The 24,785-nt window shown below is 63.2% G+C and overlaps 3 protein-coding genes across 17 annotated transcripts in view; 1 reads left to right on the top strand and 2 right to left on the bottom strand.

Moving 5' to 3' along the window:
• Positions 1 to 4,767, bottom strand: part of TMC8 (transmembrane channel like 8) — an 11,787-nt gene extending 7,020 nt beyond the window's left edge. The window contains exons 1-8 of one of the 7 annotated variants that reach the window (XM_077854395.1): positions 3,927 to 4,235; positions 3,251 to 3,329; positions 2,403 to 2,758; positions 2,065 to 2,213; positions 1,577 to 1,638; positions 1,191 to 1,273; positions 533 to 669; positions 108 to 255 (exon numbers count right to left, since the gene is read on the bottom strand). In XM_077854395.1, the coding sequence (XP_077710521.1) occupies positions 108 to 255; positions 533 to 669; positions 1,191 to 1,273; positions 1,577 to 1,638; positions 2,065 to 2,213; positions 2,403 to 2,758; positions 3,251 to 3,329; positions 3,927 to 4,220 (1,308 nt within the window). In that variant the 5' untranslated portion in view covers positions 4,221 to 4,235. Of the gene's footprint in view, positions 1 to 107; positions 256 to 532; positions 670 to 1,190; positions 1,274 to 1,576; positions 1,727 to 2,064; positions 2,214 to 2,402; positions 2,759 to 3,250; positions 3,408 to 3,926; positions 4,236 to 4,559 lie in introns of those variants that run through there. The other 6 variants (XM_077854396.1, XM_077854400.1, XM_077854397.1 and 3 more) reach the window with 6 other exon arrangements.
• Positions 3,366 to 22,362, top strand: TMC6 (transmembrane channel like 6). 6 transcript variants are annotated; one of them, XR_013355001.1, is made up of 23 exons: positions 5,287 to 5,384; positions 6,890 to 7,028; positions 7,183 to 7,316; positions 7,558 to 7,653; positions 7,923 to 8,081; positions 8,658 to 8,763; positions 8,912 to 9,008; positions 9,096 to 9,356; positions 9,691 to 9,881; positions 11,333 to 11,477; positions 12,327 to 12,482; positions 12,837 to 12,988; positions 13,084 to 13,165; positions 13,281 to 13,378; positions 14,155 to 14,247; positions 14,520 to 14,595; positions 15,066 to 15,199; positions 15,295 to 15,471; positions 15,583 to 15,661; positions 17,899 to 17,963; positions 18,309 to 18,407; positions 19,905 to 20,006; positions 20,656 to 22,362. XR_013355001.1 is itself a non-coding variant. In XM_077854405.1 (22 exons), the coding sequence occupies exons 2-21, from the start codon at positions 6,973 to 6,975 to the stop codon at positions 18,361 to 18,363; spliced, it is 2,412 nt and encodes an 803-aa protein (XP_077710531.1). In that variant the 5' UTR covers positions 5,287 to 5,384; positions 6,890 to 6,972; the 3' UTR covers positions 18,364 to 18,407; positions 19,905 to 22,362. The 6 variants fall into 6 exon arrangements, 4 of the variants coding, with proteins under 4 accessions (XP_077710532.1, XP_077710531.1, XP_077710529.1 ...); XR_013355000.1 differs by having other exon boundaries at positions 20,386 to 22,362; XM_077854405.1 differs by having other exon boundaries at positions 19,905 to 22,362.
• TNRC6C (trinucleotide repeat containing adaptor 6C) overlaps positions 22,278 to 24,785 on the bottom strand; it is a 152,011-nt gene continuing 149,503 nt past the window's right edge. For all 4 annotated transcript variants that reach the window (XM_077854393.1, XM_077854392.1, XM_077854391.1 and 1 more), the window contains one exon: positions 22,278 to 24,785. In XM_077854393.1, coding sequence (XP_077710519.1) covers positions 24,425 to 24,785 — 361 coding nt within the window. In that variant the 3' untranslated portion in view covers positions 22,278 to 24,424.

The raw sequence follows: 24,785 nt of genomic DNA, 5'->3' as shown, positions 1-24,785 counted from the left end.
TAGAACACCCCGTGCATGCGCCTGTGCACACACTCCCAGACCACCCCCGCTCCCGTACAGTCACGCACGCTCACGCGCTCATCCACGTACCAGACACCCACACACACCTTGAACTCGTTGCTGATCTCATGCTTCTTGATGGTGGCTGCTTCCTGCCCCCGGATACAGAAGTCCCAGGAGGAGAACACTTTGACGCTGACGGGCGACCTGTAGTCCTGGCCCAGAAACAGCCTCTGCGGCAGCCCCTTCACCATCCTGGAGGGAGCAGGAGGCCCGGGCCCATGGGGGAGGGGCTCCGCCCTGGCTCAGGTCTGGGGTAGGAAGCCCCTGACGGCCTGGGGTGCAGGCTTGTGGTGGGGGTGGGGAGGCAGGGGCGGTGTCCCCGGCTCCGCAGCTGAGGACACACTGTTCGGGCCCTGGAACCACGGATGAGCCTTACTGAACAGGAGCCGGGGCCCTCCTGCTACCTTGGGGTGCCACACCAAAGGGGGGTGGTCAGGGAGAGAGGGCGAGGCAGGGGCTCTGCTCTCACCGCCGAAGAGTCCCACAGAAGCAGAGGAGGAGGCAGGCCAGGGGGCTCAGGAGGTAGGCCAGGCGGATGCTGTAGGCCGAGCCGCTCTCCGGACCCGCCCGGTAGGCGCCGTAGAAGAGGTAAGTGTTGTTGAAGGCCTAGGGATGTGGATGGTGACAACGGGGTCATGAGGCCCTGTGCTAAGTGCTCCCCGTGTCTTAAGTCTCTAATTCTCATAGTAACTCATCCCGGGGGAGCGAGAGCAGCCGCATGTCACAGTCACAGGGCCGTTGGGCAACTTGCCCAAGACCACACAGCTCTGGGGAAGAGGCAGGGTGGGATACAGGAGCTCGGGAACCACTCAGTGGCTTCCAGGGATGAGGGTGGGGGGGTGTCTGTCCCACAGATCTGGACCCCTTCCTCCTCTGTCCTTTGCACCCTGACCCCAGCTGGGTGCTGGGGCCATGGGCATGTGTCCCTGGGTCTGGGCCTTGCATCCTGGCCGCAGCCTCTCTCTGAGCCCACCACTGTCCCCGCCAGCCTGTTTGTGTAAAACCGTTCCCCTAGAAGCCAAACTGTCTTCGGAGGGACAGGGATCTTCTTAGACCTCGGTCCCCTGGGGCCAGTTGTCCAGGTCCCCCAGCCTCCCTGGTCCACAGCCAAGACAGGGCTCACTTACCCTGCCGGTTAAGACATTCCAGAGTTGATTGTGGAACCTGGGAACACCAGTCTGGGACTGGAGGCCATCAGAGCACTGGAGGGCTGCGGGGTGGAGAGGGGACCAGCAGGGAGGGGTCCCCAAGGCATAGGTGAGGCTCTGTGCCCACCTCCTCCATAGCCCCCCATCCTGGGGAGGCCCGAGCAGGGCCCTGAGGAGGTGTCAGGAGGCATGCGACGCATGAGGTGCAGTCAGGGGGCGTCCCGGGGCTGGACTCAGGCAGGAGGGAGCCCAGGATCGGGACGCAGAGGGTCAGGGCTGTCCCAACACTCTGAGCCCTGCACCAGGGTCCTTAGGGTGCAGGTGGGCGCTCGGGCCCTTATTCCCTCGGTGGGTGGGGAACTCACTGAAGTTGAGGGCCGGGCCTGGGTCACGGGGACGGAGCCAGACCAGGGGCAGCAGGACGAAGCTGGCAGTCAGCAGCAGGGTCAGCAGGTTGAGCAGCAGCAGGAAGCGGAGAAAGGTGAAGTAGGACTGGATTCCGGTGCCAAAGAGGCCTGCGAGGGGAGCCGCGCCGGGCCAGGGGCCCAGCTGGGAATCCGAGGGCCCACCGACCCCGCGGGGTGCGGGGGACCCGCCTCCCGGACCTCGGACCTCCAGGCTCCCCCGCAGTGCCTGTGATGGCCACCAGGGGCTGCTGTCACCCACGCTCGGGGCAGGAGGGGTGTGCAAGGAAGGAGGGCGACGTTTGCTGGGGGCGGGGTGGGGGGCAGGGGAGTTGGTGGGGGCAGGGAGGGCGTCGGCAAGCGGGATGGTGGCCTCCTCGGGTTGCTAAACTGGACATTGAGACTCCAGGGAGGGGTGGTGGGAGGTGGGGTGCGGGTGGGGGTCCTACCTCCGATCTCGTAGAGGGCCCCTTCCCAGAGCCCGAAGCCCTGGGCCAGCCGCCGCGCTGCCTCCCCCAGGCGCCGCCCCACTGCCCGCCGCCGGCGCTGCCATCGCTGCCAGCAGGAGGTCTTGGCGCCCTCGGGCTCCCGCAGCTGCCTGGGATGGGGGGGGCGTCCCTGAGCCACCCGCACTGCACCCACCCCCCCTCCAGGCCAGGCAGAGCAGTGCCAGGGGCCAGAGGAGTCCTGCCCCTGCTGTGACTTCCCCCCATCCAACAGGTGCATCCTCTGGGTGCTGCACCCACCGCCACCCCCTGGCCTGGCCTGTCAGCCCCGCGGCACCCACCGGATGAAGCGCTTGTCCACCATGGCATAGGGCAGCTCCCGCACCAGCGCCTGGGAGGACTCCAGCCGCGCCATCTCCTGCTCCCACAGCTCCTCCACCCCGGCTTCTGGCTCCCGGGAGGCCTGGCCGGACCCCACTGACCACTGCCTCAGCATCTCTGCGGTGGCCGGGAGGTTGGGGGCGCTGGCTGGCAATCCCCTGCCTCCTGGAAGGGACGTGGGGTGCCTGCTGGGCGAGCGTCAAGCTCTTGGCCCTGGTACGGCCAGAGATGAAGAGAGAGAATTCAGCTGGGGCGGATCCCGGCTCAGTCCCTGTCCACAGCTCAGAGCAACACACTGCCAGAGGCCTCAGTTTCCCTGTTTGTCAACGGGGAGAAAAGTCTAAAGGGCACGGAAAGATGGCCTGTCCCAGCAAAGCTAAGGCCAGGTGTAGCCACAGAGGACTGAGCTGGGTCCCAAGGCCTGTGGTACCCGTACCCCCTGCTGCCGGGGGCCACGGCCTTCTGGGTCACCCCTTGGCAAGACAATTCTGGCTCTGCTCCCCCCGCTAATTATTCCACTGGGGCCCTGCCCTACACCCTGACAGTTCCTAGGACCCAGCATCCCGCGGCACCCCAGATTTGGACCTTCTGGGACCCCCTTCATCTCCTACCTGTGGTCCAGCCCCCAGGACTGGGTCCGCCCCGCCCCCCAGGGACCCGCGATGAGGGGGGGTGGCTATAGCCCCAGACTGGGGAAGGGGACCCTGGTGGCAGCTATAACCCCTACCCCCAGCAGCCCCACACTGCGGGGCTCTCCCTTTCACCTCTTCACTCTCTGCCTCCTCCCCTGACTCTGCACCCAGCTCACCTGGGGACAAGGGATCCGGTCCCCAAGGAGCTGCTTGTTGGACCAGCTCCTGCCAGGCTGGGCGGGACCGTGAGGGAGCCTGGGACGGGGGAGGGGGATGGTTGTTGGGGTGTCACATGACAGGAACCCCAGCTCTCCTGCCGTCTCCTCCCCCTCCACTGCTGGCTCCCACCTCGACAGTTTCCTCTGCTTTCACTGGGGGCGCCACTTCCTGCGGCGCCGGGCGACCAGGCAGGTGGAGGGGGCGGGGGGGGGCGGGGAAGGGGTGGCCTCTGGACCCCGTGGGGTTGGGGTCCACAGGGCGGGGGTCGCCCCCATCTCCCCCTCCCCCCGCTCCTGCGTGCTAGTCCCCACCGGATCTCTCTAGGCCTGGGAAGCCCCAGCTGGGGCGGGGGCCTGGCTGCTTATCTGCGGGTGGCAGGCTGTCTTGGGGAGAGCGGGATGGTGACAGAATGGGTGGGTCCCATCGCTCGGGCCGCTGGTTCCAGAAGCCCTTGGCCTTAATCCTCAACTTCCCTCCTGGGTCACTGGCTCTTGGACAAGGCGGGGACTTAGAGCCTGGAGGATGGCAAGGGCTCAGGAGTCGGTGCCATCTGTGCCAGCTAGGCAAGGTGTTCAAGAGCCCCCTTGGCCCTTTGTGTGTCCCGGGGTTCCCTGGGAGACCCTGTGGTCTTACCCTTCTTGCGCCCGCTCCTCCCTCCTCAGGGCCCAGTCCAGCCTGCTGAGCTCTGCGGGCTTTTCTGCATCCCTGCCTGGATCCCCTCGTTTTTCCAAGCCCCTCCTCCACGCCAGGCTCCACGCTGGGTGCTGGGGCCCAGCACCCAGTGGGTTCAGAGAGTGGGGGCGGGGAGAAGGGACCAGCAAAAGTACATGTCAACAGGAAGTGGCAAGTGCTCCAACAGGGAGGCTTCCTACAGGACGTGACCTGCAAGTGGGGCCAGGTCACGCAACTACCATGTGGCTGGAGCATGGATGGGTGTGCGGGGACGGGGCGGGGTGGGGGGAGGCAAGGGCTGGGCAGGCCCGGGGGCCTTGTGCCAAGATGCAGCCCGAAGTAACCCACCTGAGGACCACAGCGGTGGCTGCAGAAAAGCCCCAACCCTGACCCCTCCGACTTTGTCCAGCTTCAGGTCAGCGGACGCGTCACTGCTTGCATCACATCTTTTCATTCGGGAATCCTGGCTTTGCCCACCTCTCTGCCTTCCCGCCCGCCAGCGTCCCAAAGGCTTCCCTACATGGGCAACGTGCCCCCTAACACTGTCCAAATCCCCCCAAGTCTCACCCCAATCCTGGGAGCCTGCCCTCTGACCTGCCAGGCTTTCTCAAAGTCGGCGCTCCCCGATGGACCAGACTCTGCCCTGGGAGAGGGCACCCGGGGGCCTGCTGGTCATCCGTGCGCAGGGAGCGCAGTCCACTCCCCGGCTTGGGGGGGCAACCAAGACGGCAGCAGTGGGCACAGCAGGCGTCCCCCGCCCGGGGCGCGCCCCCTCCTCCCGGCCTCGCCCACAGGACGTGAGAACCGAGAGAAACCCCGCCCCGCCAGGGGGTGGCCCCCCCCGCCCCCCGGCCCAGGAGCCTGCTCGGGAAAGCCGCTTGGGAAAGCCGTTGGTCAGCAGGGCTTGCGGGGAGGAGAGGGTTGCCCAACGCGGTGTCGCAAGCCTCCATCAGCGGAGCTTTGCAGCCTCGTGTCATCGATGACCGCCCTGGGAAACGGGTGGCTGGGGAGGTGTCCCCATCTGAGACTTGGGGAAACTGAGTCCCACGGACACCGCGGACTCCACCGCGATTGGAGTCGACCCCGAGGCTCGGCCGCCCGCACGCAGCTCAGGCCTCGGGGTGCGGAGGAGACGGGGCGGCGGGTCGGCAGGGAGAGGGCAGGGTCGCCCGAGGCGGGGCGCAGGGTCACGTGACGCCGGAGGCCGGCCCCCAGGTGGGCCGGGCGGGGCGCTGCTCCCTCCCGCCCCCTCCCGCCCCGCCCCCCGCGACCGACCCAGGTCGCCTCAGGGGCCCGGTCACCTCCGCCCCGCCCCCTGACCCCGCGGCCCCGCCCCCGGGGGCCGAGCCCCGACCGCGGCTCCCGGGACAGGTGAGCGGCTCGCGGGCGCGCAGGGCGCCCCTCCCCCGCGCCTCCCAGGTAAGCGCGGCCGCGGGGTGCGGGCCCCCGGGGAGGGGCGCGCCGCCCGGCAGCCCCGGCCCCCGCCCCCGGCCCCCCGGCCCCCCCCGGGCTGGGGGAACGTTCCCGGGGAGCGGCTCCACCCTGCCCCTCCCCACCTGCTCAGGGCTCAGGAACGGAGAGCCCCGGAAACCCTGCGGGGCGCGCCGGCGCGGGGAGGGCGGCAGGGTGCCCGCTGGGCGGAAGTCCTGGCGCCGCCTGGGGGAGCCCGGGGGAGCCCCCAGCCCCGGCCGGCCGCGGATGCCGGGCCTCTGAGCACCTCCCACCTCCCCACTACCCGCGCCCCCGAAGGGGTGTGCGGGAGAGGCCTGTGGGCCTGGGAGGCGCCGTATGGAGGGACCCCAGCTCTAGGGACAGCAGCGGGGCGGGGGCACAGCCTCAGCTCCAAGTCCATCTGTTTGCCCCATTCAGCTCCCTGGTGGTGGTGCCCCCCGCCCCCCATCGCCGGCTCCCGCTGGAGGGAGAGGAAGGGGCTCAGACTTTGCGGGGCCTGGGCTCAGAGACTGGACGGCCTGCACCCCTAAGTGAGGACGCTGTTTGGGCATCCTGGCCACCTCCCCCCCAGGAAGCCCCCTCGAGCTCAGCCAACTATTCCGAGTGCTGGATTCCCTCCTGCGCCTGGGGGAGGGGGAGGGGGAGGGGAAGGAGGGGGAGGGGGTGGAGGACGGGGCTGTGCCCCTGCTGGGCTGCGCCCTGCGCCACTCCCACCGGGTGAGGAGCCCAGACAAGGCCGCCCTGGTTCCAGTTGCCCCGGGCGGTGCCGGAGGGCTCAGCCTGGACAAAGGCGGGACAAAGGCGGCCTGTGTAACGCACCCCCACCCAGCCAGCTGCCCGCCCCGCCCCCGGGTGATGGAATGTAGGGGAGTCGTCTGTGGGGGACTGGTGACCTTGCAGCACCCTAGCTCAGCCGGCGTGGAGTGCCGTGATCCCCGTTGGGGGGTGAGGGCAGGCAGTGCTGGGTGGGGGCGCAGCTGGAGGACCCCCACACCCAGGGGGGTGCTGGTTGTGGGGCGAGGGCTAGCCGTTGGAGGGTTTCCTGTGAGAGGAAGTGCTCTGGGGTTACAGGGCAGGCACAGGAAGGTCTGGGAGCTGCCCTGACCTTTTTCACCAGGAGGGCCGCGGATACCTGGGCCCTGGGCCGAGCCAGCGCCTAGGGGAGCTGTGTCCCCGGGCCCCCACCCCCTTCTCGCTTGCCCCGGGACTGGGGACAGGCGGCGCCAGAGAGGAAACAATGGGGACTGCTCAGACCCCCCCACTTCCTTCCGCTCGCCCTCAGGCAGTGCAAGGGGCTCCCCCTCGCCTGAACGGGCAGGAGGTTTATTTGGAGTCACTGACCCGACCACGTGTTTGGCTGGGGCTGGGGGGCCTCGGCCGCGGGCGCCTCCCACGGGCCCCAGGGAGCGGGCAGTTTGGCCCGGCCCCAGGCACTGAAGGCCGCCTCGGCGCACCACTCCCTGTCTCCCCAGATGGGCAGCGGGAGGCTCCGGAGGCTGCGCCCAGGCTCTGAGCAGCCGTAGGTCTGCAGACCGGCTGGGCGTGGGTCACCGACATGGCTCAGCCACTGACCTTTGTCCTCAGTGTTCCCGAGACCCCGGAGGACCATGGGTAAGTGTGCTGGGGCCGGGGCGGTGTGGTGGGGGGTGCTGGAGGGCAGGGATGTCCCCCTCGTCCCCCCCCCCAAAGGCCACCTGGACTGGGGCCTGTGGACAGGGGGGCAGCCAGGGCAGCTGAACCCCGCCCCCCCACCTCATCCCTGCAGCCCGGAGCCCAGCCCCTATGATGAGAGCGAAGTGCACGACTCCTTCTATCAGCTCATCCAGGAGCAGAGCCAGTGGGTGGCCGAGGAGGGTCTGGAGCTGCAGCAGAGGGAGCCAGGGCCCCCGGAGACCCCAGGTGAGCCCCCCAGGCGAGCCCCCAGGCCAGGCCCTGTGTGTGGCTCAGGCCCCCTGGGGCTCGGGCACTGGGATGGGGATGCGGCGGGCGGGGTGCTGAGCCTGGCCACCCCGCCCGGCCTGGCAGGATGCCGCTCCCAGTGGGCTGCACGCCTGGGGTGGGGATGGGGTGGGATGGGGTGGCGGACGTGGCTGGCCAGCCGGGTCTCCGGGACCTCTGGATGTGTCTTCCCGCCTCCTAGGCAGTGGCCACCAGACCCTGCTGGGGCCCGAGGACCCCCTCGTCCACAGCACGGCCACACTCCGCATCTTGGCCAGCATGCCCAGCCGCACTATCGGTGAGTGGGCCCTCTACCCCCCGCACCCCGGGGCGCCTGGGGCTTCAGGCGGGGATCTCGGACCCTGCTCCCGGCTGCTGCCCGGAGGCCCTGCACCGCCCCTGCGGCCCCACTGGGTTCCAAAAACGACTCCGGAGTCATAGGGCTAAAAATAGACCCTTGGGAACCCGGTGGTGCTGGAGGCCTCTTGGAAAGGGACTTCCTTGGGTCCTGGGAGGGGCGGGGGCTGGGGGGCAAGGCCAGCGCTGCCCCTGACCGCACCCCCGCAGGCCGCAGCCGAGGGGCCATCATCTCCCAGTACTACAACCGCACCGTGCGGCTCCGGCGCAGGGTCAGCCGGCCCGAGCTCAGGGGCGTGGGGCGCTCTGCCCGGCCCAGCCTCCGCCTCTACGACCTGGAGCTGGACCCCGTGGCCCTGGAGGAGGAGGGTGAGCGATCGGACCCATGCCCCGGGGATGGAGCCCCCACGCCCCCACGCTGAGCGCTCGGGTGGGACACATGCTGCCGGCTTCGGGCTGTGACGGTGGCGAGCAGACCAGGCCCAGCTGTCCCGCGGCTTGCTTTCCGCTCAGTGACACAGGCAGGAACCAGCTAAATGGAAGAGCAGACTCAAGCTCAGATGAGGGTGACTGAGGAAAGGCAGGTGGCACGATGGGGATCCAGGGAGGCTCCCTGGAGGAAGGGACACTAGCAGAGGGCCTTGTGCAAAGGCCCTGAGGTGGGAGGCTGGTGCACAGCAGGGCTGGTGTCACAGGTCGGGACAGTGAGGTCAGAGCAAGATGCTTGTGGGGACCCAGGAGGAGAGTTAGGGTTCATAGGCTGAGGTGGGGGAGTGGAGACAACTAGTGGGGGCCACAGCAGGGTTTGGTGTGGATGGTGCAGGTGGAGAGCGGCCGGCTGGGCCTGGGCGGGTGGGCTGAGGTCTGCGGGCCTGTCCGGGGCCCGGGGACAGGTGCAGGAGAGGGGCATGTGGCGGGGGGCTGACAGGGCCCCTCCTCCCGTAGAGAAGCGGTTCCTCCTGGTGAAGGAGCTCCAGGGCCTGCCGGTGGCCCAGCGGGACCACGTGCTCCGCGGGATGCCCTTGGGCCTGGCCGAGAAGCGCTGCCTGCGGTCAGTGCCCGTGGCCTCGAGACCCGCTTCCTTGGCTGCGCTGGGCAGCGGGGGGGGGGGGGGGCAGCGCCCTGGGCACGCGGCGGGTGGCTCCCGGGAGGGACTGGGGCCCGTCCCGGTCCAGCCCTGAGGCCACCTCTGCCCCCAGAGAGGAGAGCCGGACCCTGACGCGGAAGCGGCGTGGCCGCCGTGGCCGGCGTGGACTCCTCCCCTGCTGCGGCCGGCTGCGGGACGCCTGCGTCCTGGTAGGAGCCACCTGTCTTGGGGGGGCCCGGGCTGCCCGGCGGGGGCCCCGAGCTCAGGCCAGCCCCCTCCCGCCTCTGCCCCCACAGGCCCTGCACAGCCTGGGGCTCGGGCTGCTCTCGGGGCTGCACGCCCTGATGCCCTGGCGCTACGCCCTGAAGCGGATCGGAGGCCAGTTCGGCTCCAGCGTGCTCTCCTACTTCCTCTTCCTCAAGACCCTGCTGGCCTTCAACGCCCTCCTGCTGCTGCCCCTGCTGGCCTTCCTCGTGGGCGTGCAGGCCGCCTTCCCGCCGCCGGCCTCCCCGGGCGCCGTCCCCGCCTTCACGGGCTTGGAGCTGCTCACCGGCGCGGTGAGGGCTGGGCCGGGGTGAGGGAGCCGTCGGGGCGGCCGGGGGCTTCTGCAGGTGGGGGCCCTGCCTCCCCCGGGGAGCCCCCACCCCTGCCTGTGCTGTGACTCCAGGCTGCGGCCAGCCTCTCCCTGGTGTCCGTCCCGCCCCGACTTCCGTGGGGCCGGGGAGCCCCGGGATGGCTGTGGCCCTCGGGCTCCCTCCGTGTCCTCCTCCCCGCCCTGCCTTGCCCTCGCCCTGCTCCGTGGCCGCTGTCCCTCTGCTTCTGGAAGCCTGAGGCTGGGTCAGGTGTGGGAGGCGGGAGAGTCCCTGACTCAACGGGGCGTCCTCCCTGCAGGGCCGCTTCACCCACACCGTCATGTACTACGGCTACTACAGTAACACCACGCTGAACCAGCCGTGTGTGCCCCCGCTCGACGGCGGTCAGTGCAGCCGCGAGGCAGACGGCCTGCCCTACAACATGCCCTTGGCCTACCTCTTCACTGTGGGCGTGGCCTTCTTCATCACCTGCATCACCCTGGTGTACAGGTAATGGCCCCCCACCATATGGCCTCGGCTCTGTGTACTACTGATCGTCTACTCAGCCGTTCATTCCCGGGTCCCTCCTTCCACCCATCCACCCACTCTTCTCTCTATCCATCTACTCTTCCTTCTTTCCTTCTATCCTTCCATTCACCCATCCACTCATCCTTCCATCATCCTTCTTTCTGTCCATTCATCCATCCATTCACTCATCCATCCATCCTTCTTTCTGTCCATCATCCATTCATCTTTCCATCTATCCATCTTTCCATCCGTCCATCCATTCATACTTCTATCCATCCATCCTTCCATCCATCCATCTGTCCATCCATCTGTCCATCCATCCTTCCATCCATTCATCTGTCCATCCATCCTTCTGTCCATCCATCTGTCCATCCTTCTGTCCATCCATCCATCCATCCATCCATCCATCCATCCATCTGTCCTTCCACTCATCCATCCATTGGTCCATCCATCTGTCCATCCATCCATCCATCCATCCATCCATCCATCCACCCATCCTTCCATCTATCCATCCATCCACTCATCCTTATGTCCATCCATCCTTCCTTTCATCCATCCATCCTTCTGTCCATCCTTCCATCCATCCATCCGTCCTTCCACCCATCCTTCCATCCGTCCGTCCATCCATCCATCCATCCACCCATCCTTCCATCCGTCCATCCATCCATCCATCCATCCATCCATCCATCCATCCTTCAGTCTGTCTGTCCTTCCGTCCATCTGTCCATCTGTCCATCCATCCATCCATTCACCCATTTTTCTGACCACCCATTCTTCCTTCCACTTGTCCATCCATCCATCCATCCATCCACCCACCCAGCCACCCAACCATTTATCCCCTCCACCCACAAACATCGACCATGCTCAGCTCGGGGCAGGAAGGTGAATGAGCATGGTGCCTGGTTCCCTTAGGCACTTGCTGTCTAGGGGAGAAGACAGCAGGGAGCGGGCTGGGAAAATCCAGAGCCCCAGAGGTGTTTGCTGAGGAGTGAGGAGAGTTTGAGTCAGGCTGGCTTCTGAGGGGAGGTGCTCATGTCCCACAGGGAGGTTAAACACGAGTGGGCAGGGAAGAAGCAGAGGAGGGTGATTGGGTCCTGGATGGGCAGTGCGAGAGGCCCGAGGTGTCACCGTGTTCTGCAGCGGTGTCTTGCGGGAGGCGCCCACTGTCTCAGTGGGCGATGGAGCCCGCCCTCTGCCAGCCACTATGGCTGGTGGGCACCGAATTAGCCGGGTTGATGGGTGGCCAGCAGTCCGCAGCAGGCGGCCCAGGGCGCGGCGCTGGAGGAGGGGCAGGGTGTCGGCGGAGGCCCATTGGGCACCCTGAGGGCTCCTCAGAGTGGGCGGGGGTTTCAGCTGCAGGGAGCTCCCTGACTGCCTTCTCCCCCGGCCTCTGTGTCCCTCGTCACCTCTGTGCCTGGCTCTGCTCCTCCCAGCATGTCGCACTCTTTTGGGGAGAGCTACCGGGTGGGCAGCACGGCAGGGGTTCATGCCGTCACCGTTTTCTGCTCCTGGGACCACAAGGTGACTCAGAAACGGGCCTCCCGCGTCCAGCACGACAACATCCGAACCCATCTGAAGGTGAGCCACTCCGGGGACGGGGGAGCCCCTGGGGCTACCGCCCGACCTGCTGGGCTCCTGCAGACCCGGCCCGGGCACACTAAGGTCCACGCAGCCAGAGCCGCGCCTGGTCCCAGAGACACGGCTTAGCACCGGGAATCGTCCCGGGGTGCGTCTCTAATGGGGAGGGCGGACTTGAACGCCTGGGAGCCCCTGTTTGGCAGGTGCGGCGTGCGTGCTCAGGCCCGGTCTCTGCTGGTGGCCTGTCCCCCGCCCCGTGCGGACTCCATGTCAGGTGGTCCCCACCCCCAGGGGCTGCCGCTCCCCTGCGAGAGGCCTAGTAGGCTGCTCTTGGGGCTCCTGCCCATGCGCACCTGGGCTCAGCACAGCAGCCCAGGGTAGGGACTCTCAGCGTCCCCTGCTGCCCGTGAGCAGAGCCACCTCCGAGGGTCAGTCCCCTGCCCAAGGCCAGTGGCCAAGCAGGGCCTGGTGGGAAGGTCTCTGCGTGTCTGGGGTCTGTGTCAGGGGGGCCCCAGCTCTGACCTGGCCGATGGGCCCTCCTGCCCTCAGGGAGCTCCCGTGGCTGGCCGGGGTGTCCTTCGTGCCTCGGGGCTCCTGGTCAGCTGGGGGGCCGCCCACCTCTACAGCAGGGAGGGGGCTCAGAGGCAGGGGTGGGGAGGGAGGGGAAGAGGGAGGCCTCAGGATGCAGCCTGAGCCTGGGAGCGGCGAGGAGGGCTGGGTGGTGGTGTTGGGGGTGGGAGGGGGGCGGCCCCTTGGTCCCCCTGGGCTGCCCAGGGGACCACCCCCGGGTCCCCGTGTGTGTCTGCGTGTCTGCCGGGCGGTTCCTGACGGGCTGGCCGCTGCCCCCAGGAGCTGCTGGCTGAGTGGCAGCTGCGGCAGGTTCCCCGGAGCCTGTGCGGGCGGCTGCGGCAGGTGGCCGTGCTGGGGCTCGTGTGGCTGCTGTGTCTGGGGACGGCGCTGGGCTGCACCGTGGCCGTCTACGCCTTCTCGGAGCTCATGATCAAGGTGCGGGCCGAGGGCGGACAGTCCCCACGGCCCTGGCCACAGGGTCAGGCCCCTGCTTACTTCAGACGGGTCCCTGGTGACTGGGGCCCCGCGCCGCCACCCCGGCTGCCCGCCCGCCCTCTCGCTCTTGCTCACTCACTCCTCCTGCCTCTTCTGTTTCGCTTTCCCAGACACCTGCGTCCCCACCCCCTTCCTGTGTGGTTTGACTGGGAGGCCTTGTGGGGGGAGCATGGGGGCCGCGGGTGCTCCTTCCACCTGGGGGCCCCTCGGGGCAGCCCCCGCCAGCCAGGGCCCATGGGTGGAGCCGGCCCCAGGATGGGGCCCCTGCCGTGACCGCCGCCCCTCCTCCTGCAGAGCCCGGTGTCCACGGAGCAGGAGGGGGCGCTGCTGGCCCTGCCCACCGTGGTATGCGTCCTCAATCTGGGCGCCCCCTACCTGTACCGCTGCCTGGCGGCCCTGGAGCGGCACGACTCCCCGGTGCTGGAGGTGTACGTGGCCATCTGCAGGTGCGCGGCCAGGCCGGGCAGGTGGAGGCTTCCTGGGGCGCGGCCTCTGTCCCCCGCTCCGCTCTCAGCCCTCCCCGCCTCCCCGTCCCCTACAGGAACCTCATTCTCAAGATGGTCATTCTGGGGATTCTTTGCTACCACTGGCTGGGGCGCAGGGTGGGCGTCCTGAAGGAGCAGGTGAGGTGGGGGTGCAGGGAGGGCAACCCCCAGGGCGCTGCCCTGCTGCCAGGGGTGCGGGTGGCGGGCAGGGTGGCGGCCAGCAGGTCAGGGGCCGAGGCCCGGTCTCTTTCAGTGCTGGGAGAACTTCGTGGGCCAGGAGCTGTACCGGCTCATGGTGCTGGACTTCATCTTCGTGCTGCTGGACACGCTTTTCGGGGAGCTGGTGTGGAGGTGAGGCACCCGGCCCCGCCCGTGTGCCGCTGAGCCCCTGGGCCGCCCTCGGGGGGCTGGGCGCTGCCCACCTGGGTGCTGCTTGCTGGAGGCCTCCGTGGAGGATGGGAAATGCACGAGGATGGGGGTGCGGGGGTCGTTTCCAGAAGGCTCCCGGGCGCTGGCACTGCTGCTGCTTTTATTTCTATTTGTGTGTTTTTTTTTTTTTCCGGGAATATGTGAGTTTAATAATACTTTTAAAATGGGATGTTTAGGGATCCCTGGGTGGCGCAGCGGTTTGGTGCCTGCCTTTGGCCCAGGGCGCAATCCTGGAGACCCAGGATCGAGTCCCACGTCGGGCTCCCAGTGCATGGAGCCTGCTTCTCTCTCTGCCTGTGTCTCTGCTTCTCTCTCTCTCTCTGTGACTATCATAAATAAATAAAAATTAAAAAAAAAAAATAAAATAAAATGGGATGTTTAACAGTCAGTAAAACGTTTGATGCTGCTTGTGCACGTTTAGAGCTGGGCGTTGGAAGAAGGACCACGACGTGGGGCGCCTGACTCAGTGGGGGGAGCGTGTGACTCTTGATCTCAGGGTCATGAGTTCGAGTCCCAAGTTGGGCGTAGAGATTACTTAAAAAAAAAAGAGCAAAAAAAAAAAAAAAAAAAGAGCAAGTGGAAGTCGGCCGTAGCCCGCACCCCTCGGCGGAGGACCCGAGTGGGCCGGGCGCCTGCCTGCTGCGGCCCGGCTCTGGGGTCCGTGCTCCCTCGTGACCCTGGGGACTCCTCTGCCGCAGGCTCATCTCTGAGAAGAAGCTCAAGCGGGAGAAGCCGGAGTTTGACATTGCCGGGAACGTTCTGGAGCTGATTTACGGGCAGACCCTGACCTGGTGAGCGTCTTCCGCTTGCCCTCGGCCGCCGGGCCCGCGCGGGGAGGGTCCCCTCAGGCCTGCAGCGGGGCCCCCTTGGCAGGGTGCGGTGACGCGGGCCCGGTCCCTCACCTCTCCGGGGCACAGTGCTGCCCCTCCCTGGGGACCTGAAGCCAGCCCGACGTGGGCTGGGTCGCGGAGGGCGCGGGGCCTCTCGGGGTGACCTGAGCCAGGCCGTGTAGCCCCGGGGCCGCGCAGCGCTCGTGACCCCAGCCCCCCTTCCCCCTCCCCAGGCTGGGGGTCCTCTTCTCGCCCCTCCTCCCCGCCATACAGATCATCAAGCTGCTGTGCCTCTTCTACATCAAGAAGGTAAAGGTGCCCGCGGGGCCCCAGGGAGCGGGCGCAGCCGGGTGGGCCCTGGGCTGGCGGCGCTGAGCCCTGCCCTCCGCCCGAGAGCCGTGGGCCCCGCAGCCCGGGGCACCGTGGGGTCGGCTGAGTGCGCCCCCACCGCGCTCCCGGGCCGGCCAGAAGCCCGTTGGGGTGCGTGGTGGGTGCCGGGCGGCCCGACGCGTCCTGGGGTTTGGGCGGGCTCCGTGGCTGAGAACTGGCCTCTCTGTCCGGCTGCTCGACGGGGCGGCGTGTGCCCAGGCTGCTGGGGCGACGTTCATAGGACCTCGGCCCTGAGGTGGCTGCGGTGCCTGATCTTCCCTCTGCCAATCAGGAAGCGGGAGTGGGGAGCCTGTCCCCCTTGCCCCCCTGCCCCCTCATGCCCCCCTGCCCCCCCAGGCCTGGGGAAGGAAGTCGGGCGGGCGGTGGCCGAGCTCAGCCTCTGTCCCCAGACGAGCCTGATGGCCAACTGCCAGGCGCCCCGCAGGCCGTGGCTGGCCTCGCACATGAGCACCGTCTTCGTCTCGCTGCTCTGCTTCCCCTCCTTCCTGGGAGCCGCCGTCTTCCTCTGCTACGCCGTGTGGCAGTGAGTGGGTCCTTGCCCGGGGGGTGTGGAGCCGCCCCTGGATTCGGGGGGCTGCCCGTGCCCGGCTCAGGGCTCAAGCCGCCGTCCGCCCCCAGGGTGAGGCCCTCCAGCACCTGCGGCCCCTTCCGGACCCTGGACACCATGTACGAGGCGGGCAAGGTGTGGGTGCGCCGTCTGGAGCAGGCGGGCCCCAGCGTGTCCTGGGTGCCCTGGATCCACCGCTACCTGGTGGAAAACACCTTCCCTGTCTACCTGGTGTCGGCCCTGCTGCTGTGAGTGTGCGCAGGCGGGGTGTCGGGGAGGAGAACCCCGGTGGGGCCGTCCTGTCTCCCCGGCTACTGCTCAGGACCCCCCCGACCGCCCGTGTGTCTGGCTCCCCGCAGGGCCGTCATCTACCTCAACATCCAGGTGGTGAAGGGCCAGCGGAGGGTCATGTGCCTCCTCAAGGAGCAGATCAGCAACGTGAGTGCCCCTCCCCGCCCTGGGGCCACCTCCTGGCTGGCACAGCATCCCCAACTCCCTGGGGCCACCTGCTAGCTGGCACAGCTCCCCCAGCCCGGCTGCCGAAAGGCTCTCCCCATTAGTAGGTGTGGTTCGTATTGAGCAGAGATGGAGAGTGACCTGGGCCGCAGAGACCCCTCAGGACAGGGCTCCAGGGGACGGGCTCAGGGTGGCACGGGGTGGGGGTTGGGATTTGGGCTCCAGCTGAGAAGGGTGGCATGTTAGGGCGTGCGGGCCTGCGGGGGTGCAACCTCTGTGAGGATTTTTGAGACTCAGGATATAGTTTTTGGACTCTTTGGGGGACTCACATTGGGACATGGATCCTGTTCAGTGCCCTCATTTTGCAAAGGAGTGGAGTAAGGTTAAAAGCAGTCCTGGATTTAAGTCACTTTTTTTTTTTAAGACTTTACTTACTTATTCATGAGACACAGAGAGAAGCAGAGACACAGGCAGAGGGAGAAGCAGGCTCCCTGCGGAGAGCCCGATGCGGGACTCGATCCCAGGACCCCAGTGTCACGCCCTGGGCCGAAGGCGGCGCTAAACCGCTGAGCCCCCTGGGTGCCCTAAATCACTTTATTATTATTTTTTAATTTTCTTAAATTTTACTTTTTTTTTAACATTTTATTTATTTATTCATAGAAACACACAGAGAGAGAGGCAGAGACACAGGCAGAGGGAGACGCAGGCTCCATGCAAGGAGCCTGATGTGGGACTTGATCCAGGGTCTCCGGGATCACGCCCTGGACTGAAGGTGGCGCTAAACCCACTGAGCCACCAGGGCTGCCTCCTAAGTCACTTTATTAAGTGCGTTGCAGTTTGTCATCACAGCGTGAGAGGCAGGACGGGCCCAGGACCAGGGACGCCCACTGCACGGTGGGCCCCTGGGGGTCCGCCTGCCCCGAGGGAGGCCCTTTCCCTGCTCGGCTGCTGGGCCCCCCATCCTGCTCAAAGCAGGTGACTGCAGAGTCTGGGGGGTTCGTGTCCTGCCCTGGGTGGGCCCTGACCCGCCCCAAGGCTAGATTCGCACTGTATGCCTGTGCTTGAGCCATGTTGGGGCCAGCTGTGTGCGTGGCCCGGCGTCCACGTGGGGCCGGGGGCTGCACCTCCTCATGGCGCGCGCTGGTGGCCGCCTGCATCACTGTCTTAGGAGGACTTGGGGGTCCGGCGCGGGGGGTCGGCGGGCAGGACAGGGCTGGGCTGCGGGGGGCCTGGGACCCTGCTGCTGGCTCAGCGATGCCGAGCAGGGGCTGCGGGCGGGAAGGTCCCTGAGCTCCCACATCTTGGGGGTTCCAATAACACCACAGGGGTCCCCGCGTCGCCTTCCCTGATACACGCGGGGCGGCGGGGCGCACCCACCGGGCAGGGCTGCGGGCCGGGCGTCTCGGCTGCGGTGGGCACTGGCCACAGCTGCCGGAGGCCGGTTTCGGCAGCCAGCTCCTGCCCTCCTGCGGGCGCCGGCTGCGCCGGGGTGGCGGTGGGGCGCCGATGCGGGAGGAGCAGCCCAGCCCCGCCTGCGGGTTCTCTGGGCGGGAGAAGAGCGCGCACAGGCCGGGCCCTGCCCGGGATGCGGGGCCGCGGGGCCGGGCCAGGGTGGCCGACTCAAGGGCACAGTCCTCTGTCCCCACCAACTCGGACGGAAGGAGCCTCGAGCCAAGGGCTGCGGGCAGGTTCCAGAAGCCAGACAGAGGAAGGAAGGTGCTCCCCGGGAGTCCCCAGAAGGAACCAGTCTGGCTGAGCCCCGATCACCCGCCCAGAGAGCCGTTCGGACTTCCGAGCTCCAGAACCGAAATGTGACCCTGTGTTGTTTTAAGCCACCAAGTTGGTGGTAATTAGAATGAAAGCGGAAAGCTAACACAGGCCCTGAGCTGCAGACACTTGTCCCCTGTTCACAGACGGTGACTCTGAGGTCAGGGAGGAGGGAACTGGCCCAACACAGAGCCACCAAGTGGCGGGACCGGGTTTAGATCAAGTCAGGCTGGCTGTGGCCTTCACTGCGGCCCCGACCACATTCCTTTTTTGCCTTGGCCACTAGGAAGCTGAGCTCTCTACATATGCCCGTTGCCTGGCTCGTCCTCGTTTGGTGCCTCCTCCGCCCTTTAATTTGTGCTTGTCTCGTGGAATGGTCTGGAGCAGGGCTGTTGGGGACAGATGGGTGGACGACCTCTGTCCCCTCACCCTTTGCGTTCTGGCCTTTCCAGGAGGGGGAGGACAAAATCTTCTTGATCAACAAGCTTCACTCTGTCTACGAGAGGAAGGAGAGGAGGTGAGGGGCTGTGGAGGGGTTGGCGGGAGCGCGGAGGGGCGGGGGCCGGGCATGGCGGGGCGCTGGGAGCGGCGACCTCCCTGCTGCCCTCCTCCCTAGCTCTGCTCCCGTGCTGCTGGGCGCTGTGGCTCCTTTCCTTCTAAGTCGGGGTGCCTGGGAGCTGCCGCCTCGGTCCCCCTGGTGCAGCCCGAGGCCCCGGGGCTCAACCCTGGGAGCCGCAGGTCTGTCTAGCTCCTGGGAGGCCTGAGGGCAGCCTCTGAGGGCTGCTGGGAGTCGCCAGAGGGACTTTCGCCTCCAGCGCCCCAAAGTCACGGGGCCCCATACCGACCCCCCCCCTTCCGGCAGGGCTGGTAGGACCCAGGAGGCCGAGCAGCTGGCGGGCGATCTGGACACCTGGTAGGACAGCGACAGGCCTGGCGGCTCTGGCTCTGCGTCTGCTCACAGGTGTGGCCTGTGCCCGGTACCCCTCGTTTCCACAGCCGCCGCTCCGGACTCTGCAGCCCATGAGGGCTGGACCTGCAGGGGGGCAGGGGGCACCCAGGGGACCATGTCCTGCTTGGGACTCTATTTATTGATAAAATGTGTTTTGCAAAATGAGCTTCTCTTGGGATCCTGTGCTTCTGGCCGGGCCTGCTGCGTGTGCGCGAGCCCCGCTGTGCTGCATGCACCCCCTTGCCCTGTGGACAGCCTGGAGGTGATGGCCTCTCAGTTTCCCATGAGCCACAGGGAGAGGGGCCTGCCAGGCAGAGGGGCGGCCAGCACCCAGGCCTGGGGCAGGAGGGGGTGTGGCTGCTGTGGCCGGTGGTGGGGAGACCCCAGATCCTGTGGGGTGCTGGGAACGGGAGAGGGCGGGAAGGAGCCCAAGTCCCCCGTCTGCGGGAGCTGGGGGACAGGCGTGGCCCAGGTGGGGAACAGGAGGCGAGCGCAGCGATGGGTCCCGCTGCTCCTCGTCCCCGGGGCATCCCGAAGAGCAGGGCTGGGGCCTGGGCGAGGCAGTGCGGAGGGACGAGGAGCCCACCTGCACGGCTAGCGGCACCCCCGACAGCTCTTGGCCGCGTCTCGGGCACGAGCGCCACGGGACAAGTTGGGGCAAGTCCTGAAAGCGTGAGGCCAGCACCGGGCTCTGGGCCACGTCCGTCCTGGCGCCTACCTGTGCTCGCAGGTGCACTGTGGGGTGGGTGGGCACAAGACGCGCTTCTGGTTGGAGCCGCGCTACCAGGTTTCCCTGCTTGGCAAGCCTTGTGAGGCCAGCACAAGCTGCTCAGGACAAGTGACAGGGTGTGAGGGCTGTGTGGGTCCCGTCCTGCTGTCGAGGCATTCCGTGGGTGTGTTTCATCCGTACAATCCGCCAACTGAAGGTTGTCCCCACTAACATGGGTGGGCCTCACCCAATCAGTGGAAAGACCGTAACGGCAAAGCCTAGGTTTTCTGAAGTAATTCGGAAGCAGTTGTGTTCTGCTTGAGGCTGCAGCCTTGCCAGCCCCGCCACCCCGTGAGCCAGCTCTTCACGCCCACCTGCCTCCCGTTGTGCTGTTGGGCCTGGAGAGCCTCGGGCTTGGATTCTGACCCTTGTTAGCAGCTGTTCTGTGACCTGCCCGCTCAGCTCCTCTCCTCATGGGGCTGTTGGAGCAAACATGGCTTCTGCACAGCGCTCAGCACCATGCCTGGGCCAGGAGTTTTGCTAAAAAAAAAAAAAAAAAAAACAAACCAAAAAGGGGCACCTGGGTGGCTTAGTTGTTTGAGCATCTGACTCTTGATTTCAGCTCAGGTCATGACCTCGGGGGTTGTGAGATGGAGCCAAGTCAGGTTCCACACGCGGCAGCACCTGCTTCTCTCTCTCCTCCCCTCCCCATTGCACACTCTCTCTGAAATAAATCTTAAAAAAAAATAAAAAGTAAAAAAAAAAAAAAAAGTGAGCCACAGTTGCCAAACTCTTTGCAGTTGCTACGCCGGTGGATGGGAGGTTGACAGCTACTTCAGCCCAATGACAAGATTCCCGCATGCCACTGCTTCTCGGCCTTGGCTGCTCAACGGAACCAACTAGTAAGACTTTAAAACTCGAGTGCCCCAGGTGCACCCCCCAGGATTCTGCTCACATTGGTTTGGGAGGTGCCCTGGCCCTAGGATTCTAAAAAACGTCCAGGTCATTCTAACATGCAGCCGGCTGAGCAGCACCGCTGTGCTCTCCGTGGCAGCTGACGCAGGTCTAGTGAGCCCAACGCAGCACTGCCCACTGAGGGGGCGTTTGGAAACCTGCTGGTTTCTCACAGCCGGGGCGCCAGACTGGGAGGCCGGGCCTGCTACTGGGGCTCCTGGTCAGGTCGCAGTCTCACACAAGTAGAGCTTGGCCACTGCGTTTCCACTGAGGCGTGAAGGGCAGAGCTGCTAAATGAACGATGCCTCAGTCGTGATTCCCGTGTAGGTTTCCATGGATCTATCCCAAATGTGCTGTCCTGGGGAAGAACCTCTTGAAACACTGGCCTCCCTCTCGCTCCCGTCCGTGGGCACGTACTCAGCAGCTCCGCTCTCCTCTGTTCCGCTTCTGCGGCCTCCGCACTGTTCGCACACCCCCTTCTCTGCCTACCCTGCTGCTACCCGCTGAGCACCCCTTTTGTCTTTGCTGTTCGCCCAGTGTCTTCTGAACAATTCTGGAGAAAGTGCAGTTCCATACCTATTGTTTTCTTGATTCTAGACACCGACCTCCTTTCCTGCTGTGGTACCAGGGCTCCTGTTCCCCATTCCGGGTTCATGAGTTGTCACTCCAGATCCCGTCCATCCCCTGCTTTCCCGAGGCTGTCGAAATCCAACCCGGCCCCTGGGGCCCAGGGCCACCTCTGGTGCAGCCCTTGGATGTTCTCTAGGCCCTGACCCTGTCCTCCCGGGGAGGCAGGTGCTCCCCCAGAGGAACCCCGGACACACAGGCACTGGCTCGGCAGTGCAGGGTATGCTCTGGCCGCTGCCTCACTCCCATTCCTCCTTGCCTCTCCCTTCTACTCCCCACCGTGACCCCTTCAGTGCCATCCTGCATGACTTTCTGAAGAGGTTGGGCCGAGCCAGGGGTTCACCACCTTGCCTTAGGCACCCCCGGTCCTACCTGCTTGGTAAGACGAGGAAGGGGAGCAGAGGCTCTTTCTGCTGGCCTCTGGGCAACAGGTCACAGAGGACACATTGGCTAGTCTCCCAGAAACTGTCTTTATGATCCTGGTGATCAGAAGCACTGATGCTCGCTGAACTGACCGAAGGCCATGGTGTTTGGAGTGGGCCTGAGGCAACCACCAGTGTTTGACTTCTAGCTGCCACCAGAGAGACCATGTTTCCTGCAGCGCCCTGAGGTCTGTGCTGCTTGTGCAAAATGCTTTGTGAATGTCACCTTTCACAGTTTTTTTTAGGCTCTTTTACCAGAATAAATGAATAAACTGTCCAGGAAACACAAAACGCCTTTGTAACTCTCCTTGGTCCAAATCTTTCTGATGCCCAGACTGGGTTGCGGGTGATGGAGCCACAGTCCTTGGGCCAGACACCCGGCACACGGGGCCTGGCTGTGGCCTCAGACGCGGCGGATTCAGGCAGTGGCCGAGGTGGAGAGCTCCCACGCTCCTGTGCCTCTCGACTCGGAGGAAGGTTTCGGTGCGAACTGCAAAGCCACAAACGATAAAATTCTGAGTCAAGCAATTGATACTCAGAGTCCATCTAATTACCTACGTGAACTCTAAGGATACTGTGAAGAGTCAGGGAGTTTGTTACAGACAGCAGAGCAGCTCTCCCCAAGTACATAAAGTGGAAAATTGATGATTTCTGTCTGTGAAAAATAAAAAAAACACATTTATTTGAACAGCCAAGAAAAAAATTGCCATTTATTAAGATCCAACAAAGCGTTGTACTTTTGAAAGCAACTTTCGGTGCATGTTTTTCAACGATCACATTCTATGAGGAAAAAACATTAAAAGCCACAAACTTGTTTTTTAATCTCAGAGTTACAGACATCTTTAATTCAAAAGAAAAGGTCAAAAAAAAAAATCAACAAAAAACAAAAACAAACAGTCTTTACTTCCATCCCCAATTTTAAAATATCAGTTTTTCTACAACTCGATGCTAAGCGGCAGCATGGAAAGCTGTCTGGCGCACACACACGCACGCACACACGCACGCACATATATTTGATATACATACGTGAGGATATATACATCAAATATATAGAACGCATGTAATGGCAATGAGATGCTATTACTCTGAGGAAGGTTTGTTTAGCTAAATACACGACTAAACTTGAGAAAACAAGTCTTGAACCCAGTTTGTGCATAGTTCATGATCCTCTATAAAACCAGCTTTTGTTGATCTGCAATTTTGCAGGATCTTCTTTTTTTTTTTTTTTTTTTTTTTTTGTTCTTTTTTTTGTTTTGTTTTGATAAAACCATTAAAAAGCTAATTAAAAAAAATGTAATGCACAAGTTTCCTGATCAAGCAGGCAGGGAGCACAATGTTCATATATTTTTAAACATACTTGAGGGTATGTTACTCCATTGTCTGTCTTTCTTGCAAAACAATCAAAACATTGATCATTTTTAAAACATAAAGCAATTTTTAATATATAAAGCACTCTTCAAACATCTATTTCTTTTGAGTCCGTTATTTGGTAAATATGTAACTGCTACACATTAGAGATTAGGTATTTTCCTTCTTTGTGTTTTTTTTCTTTTTCTTTTTTTTCTTTATTTTTTTTTTTGTTTGTTTTTTAATAACATCTTCAGTGCTAGGAGTTGGGTTACAAAATACATGAAATGGTGTGGAGCTGCCCCTCGGGAACCCTGGCTTTCCTGAGAGCGCATCCGCATGTGCAAGACAGTGACCACAACGTCTCGTCGCCTCAACGACGGGGAACAATCGACAGTCCACAACGATGGCCGGAGGGAAGCGACGATACTGTTCAATCCCAGAGCTCTGAAGTAGCGTATCTGCATTCTGAAAATAGGTTTCTTTACCACGGAAGTCTCTTTTTTTTCTTTTTTTTTTTTTTTAAATTCCTTTTTAAAATTTTTTTATTTTAAAGTCTGAAGGAGAAAAAAAGGTCTGTAAACAGGTGGGAGCCCTGAGCACGGGCCCCTCCAAAAGCGGTCACCACCCACGTCCAAGTGCTTGTCTCCGTTTCCCCCGCGGAGCCATCGGCTCTCCGCGAGGATCTATGGCCACACTTCTGCAACAGCTGTCTTCTCTCTCACTTTCTATTCCACATGGAAACACGGTGCAATACTCTGGTAATCAGTTTCTTGCATTAGTCCACAATAAAAAGCTGCTAAAGGTAGGTATACATATTATTTCTCCAGAGATATACACTGTAATTTTTAAACGCAATAACAGAGTCCTTGAGTAAACATTTACACATGAATTGTCACCGGCCCTGTCCTATGAATTCTCTTTCATGTATAGGATTAGCAAAAGGAAGGGCAGGGACACTCAGTGCAAAGTTAGAAGCTAATAATAGTAACAAACGTTTGACCAATGCGCCAAAAAAAAAGCATATACTGAATAAAAGGGAAAACCCACAGTTAAATCCCTCACACACAGAACACACAAACACAGAAAGTGCACACACACGCGCACGTGCACACACGCATACACGCTTCTGTTTCCACACACACACACACACACACACACGCACATAGGCTGTGAACTCAGAAATGTTTCCTAGAGCCTGTTTCTGTGCACTGATGTCAGCCTGGAAGTGTAGAATTCGACGCGGCAAGTGTTCACATTTCCTTATTGGCCTGCTGGATTCAAGTATTTGCATGTTTGATATGTCTTTTTTTTTTAACTTTTAAAAAATATTTTTTGGGATAAAAAAAATGGCATGAAAAAGTAATGGAACAAGGGTAATGTGCATAGGCGGACCCGTGGGAGCAGAGAGCAGGCCGCAGGCCGCTGTCTCTGTGCAGCTTGCCGGTCTAGGCCACCAGGCCCGCCGTGTGGAGCCCGCGCTCTGCGCCCAGTGATGGACACCAGCTCCCCCTGATTACGGGGTCCGCCTCTGGTAATGTGCATAATCGTCACAGGCTCGTTTTAAATAGGCTTTCTCGTCTCCCTCCCTCCCGCCCCCCTTGATAAAATAACCCTTTCCAGCCCACAATCTGAAAAGTGCCCTTCATGATAGAACTATTCTAAGCAGCTTTTATACTTAAAAAATCAAAACGACAACACACCATACAAACATAAGACAACACAAAATAAAAAGCTATGAGGAACATCCTGTCATTAGCACGTGACACTGACCAAGCGCAGCCCGCACTGTCTCGGGAACAGTTCGCAAGGACTGCGGCCAGGGCTCGTCTTCAGTCTGGACAGAGGTACTCAAAGGGCTGCCGGGCTGCTCAGGTCCAGCGGGGTCCTCCGCGCCACCCGGACTGGAAAGGGGCAGCTTTTTCTTCCTGGTGCTGATGATTGTGGCGCCCATGGGGGTCCTGTCGGTGCTAGATGGATTCCCCACTGAGGAGGTCGCCAGGCAGCAGAGTGTTCAATGGGGTGGGGCTTCCGATCACCCTGCCGTCGTCACTGCTGGGCGGGCCCCACAGGCTGCTGGAGTACTGGGGGACCCCGCCCCACAGCAGGTCGCTGCTCCCTTTGCCTGCCAGACATGGGGCGCTCCAATGGCCAGGGTCGCTCCGCACCAGACCGTGGGAGCCGCCCGAGGCGCCCAGCCGCGTCTGGCCGGTCCCGGTACTGGACTGCCAGCTGGAGGTGGGCGGCAGTGCTTGGCCTTGGGCTAAGAAACGATTCACCTCTTCTTCGCCGGCAAACTCGGCCAAGATGGTAGTGTTTCCCAGAACACAC

This window comes from Canis aureus, chromosome 16 (genome assembly GCF_053574225.1).
Source record: "Canis aureus isolate CA01 chromosome 16, VMU_Caureus_v.1.0, whole genome shotgun sequence".
NCBI classification, from domain to species: domain Eukaryota; kingdom Metazoa; phylum Chordata; class Mammalia; order Carnivora; family Canidae; genus Canis; species Canis aureus.
Note: the sequence above shows the minus strand (reverse complement) of the source record. Positions and strands in the feature narration are given on the sequence as shown.

Excerpts from the sequence above, each read along its gene's own strand:
- TMC6 (XM_077854405.1), top strand. The coding sequence starts at position 6,973 with ATGGCTCAGCCACTGACCTTTGTCCTCAGTGTTCCCGAGACCCCGGAG. Across the intron at positions 7,317-7,557 it reads AGGGCCCCCGGAGACCCCAG|GCAGTGGCCACCAGACCCTG; the intron begins GTGAGCCCCCCA and ends CCCGCCTCCTAG. Across the intron at positions 17,964-18,308 it reads TACGAGAGGAAGGAGAGGAG|GGCTGGTAGGACCCAGGAGG; the intron begins GTGAGGGGCTGT and ends CCCTTCCGGCAG.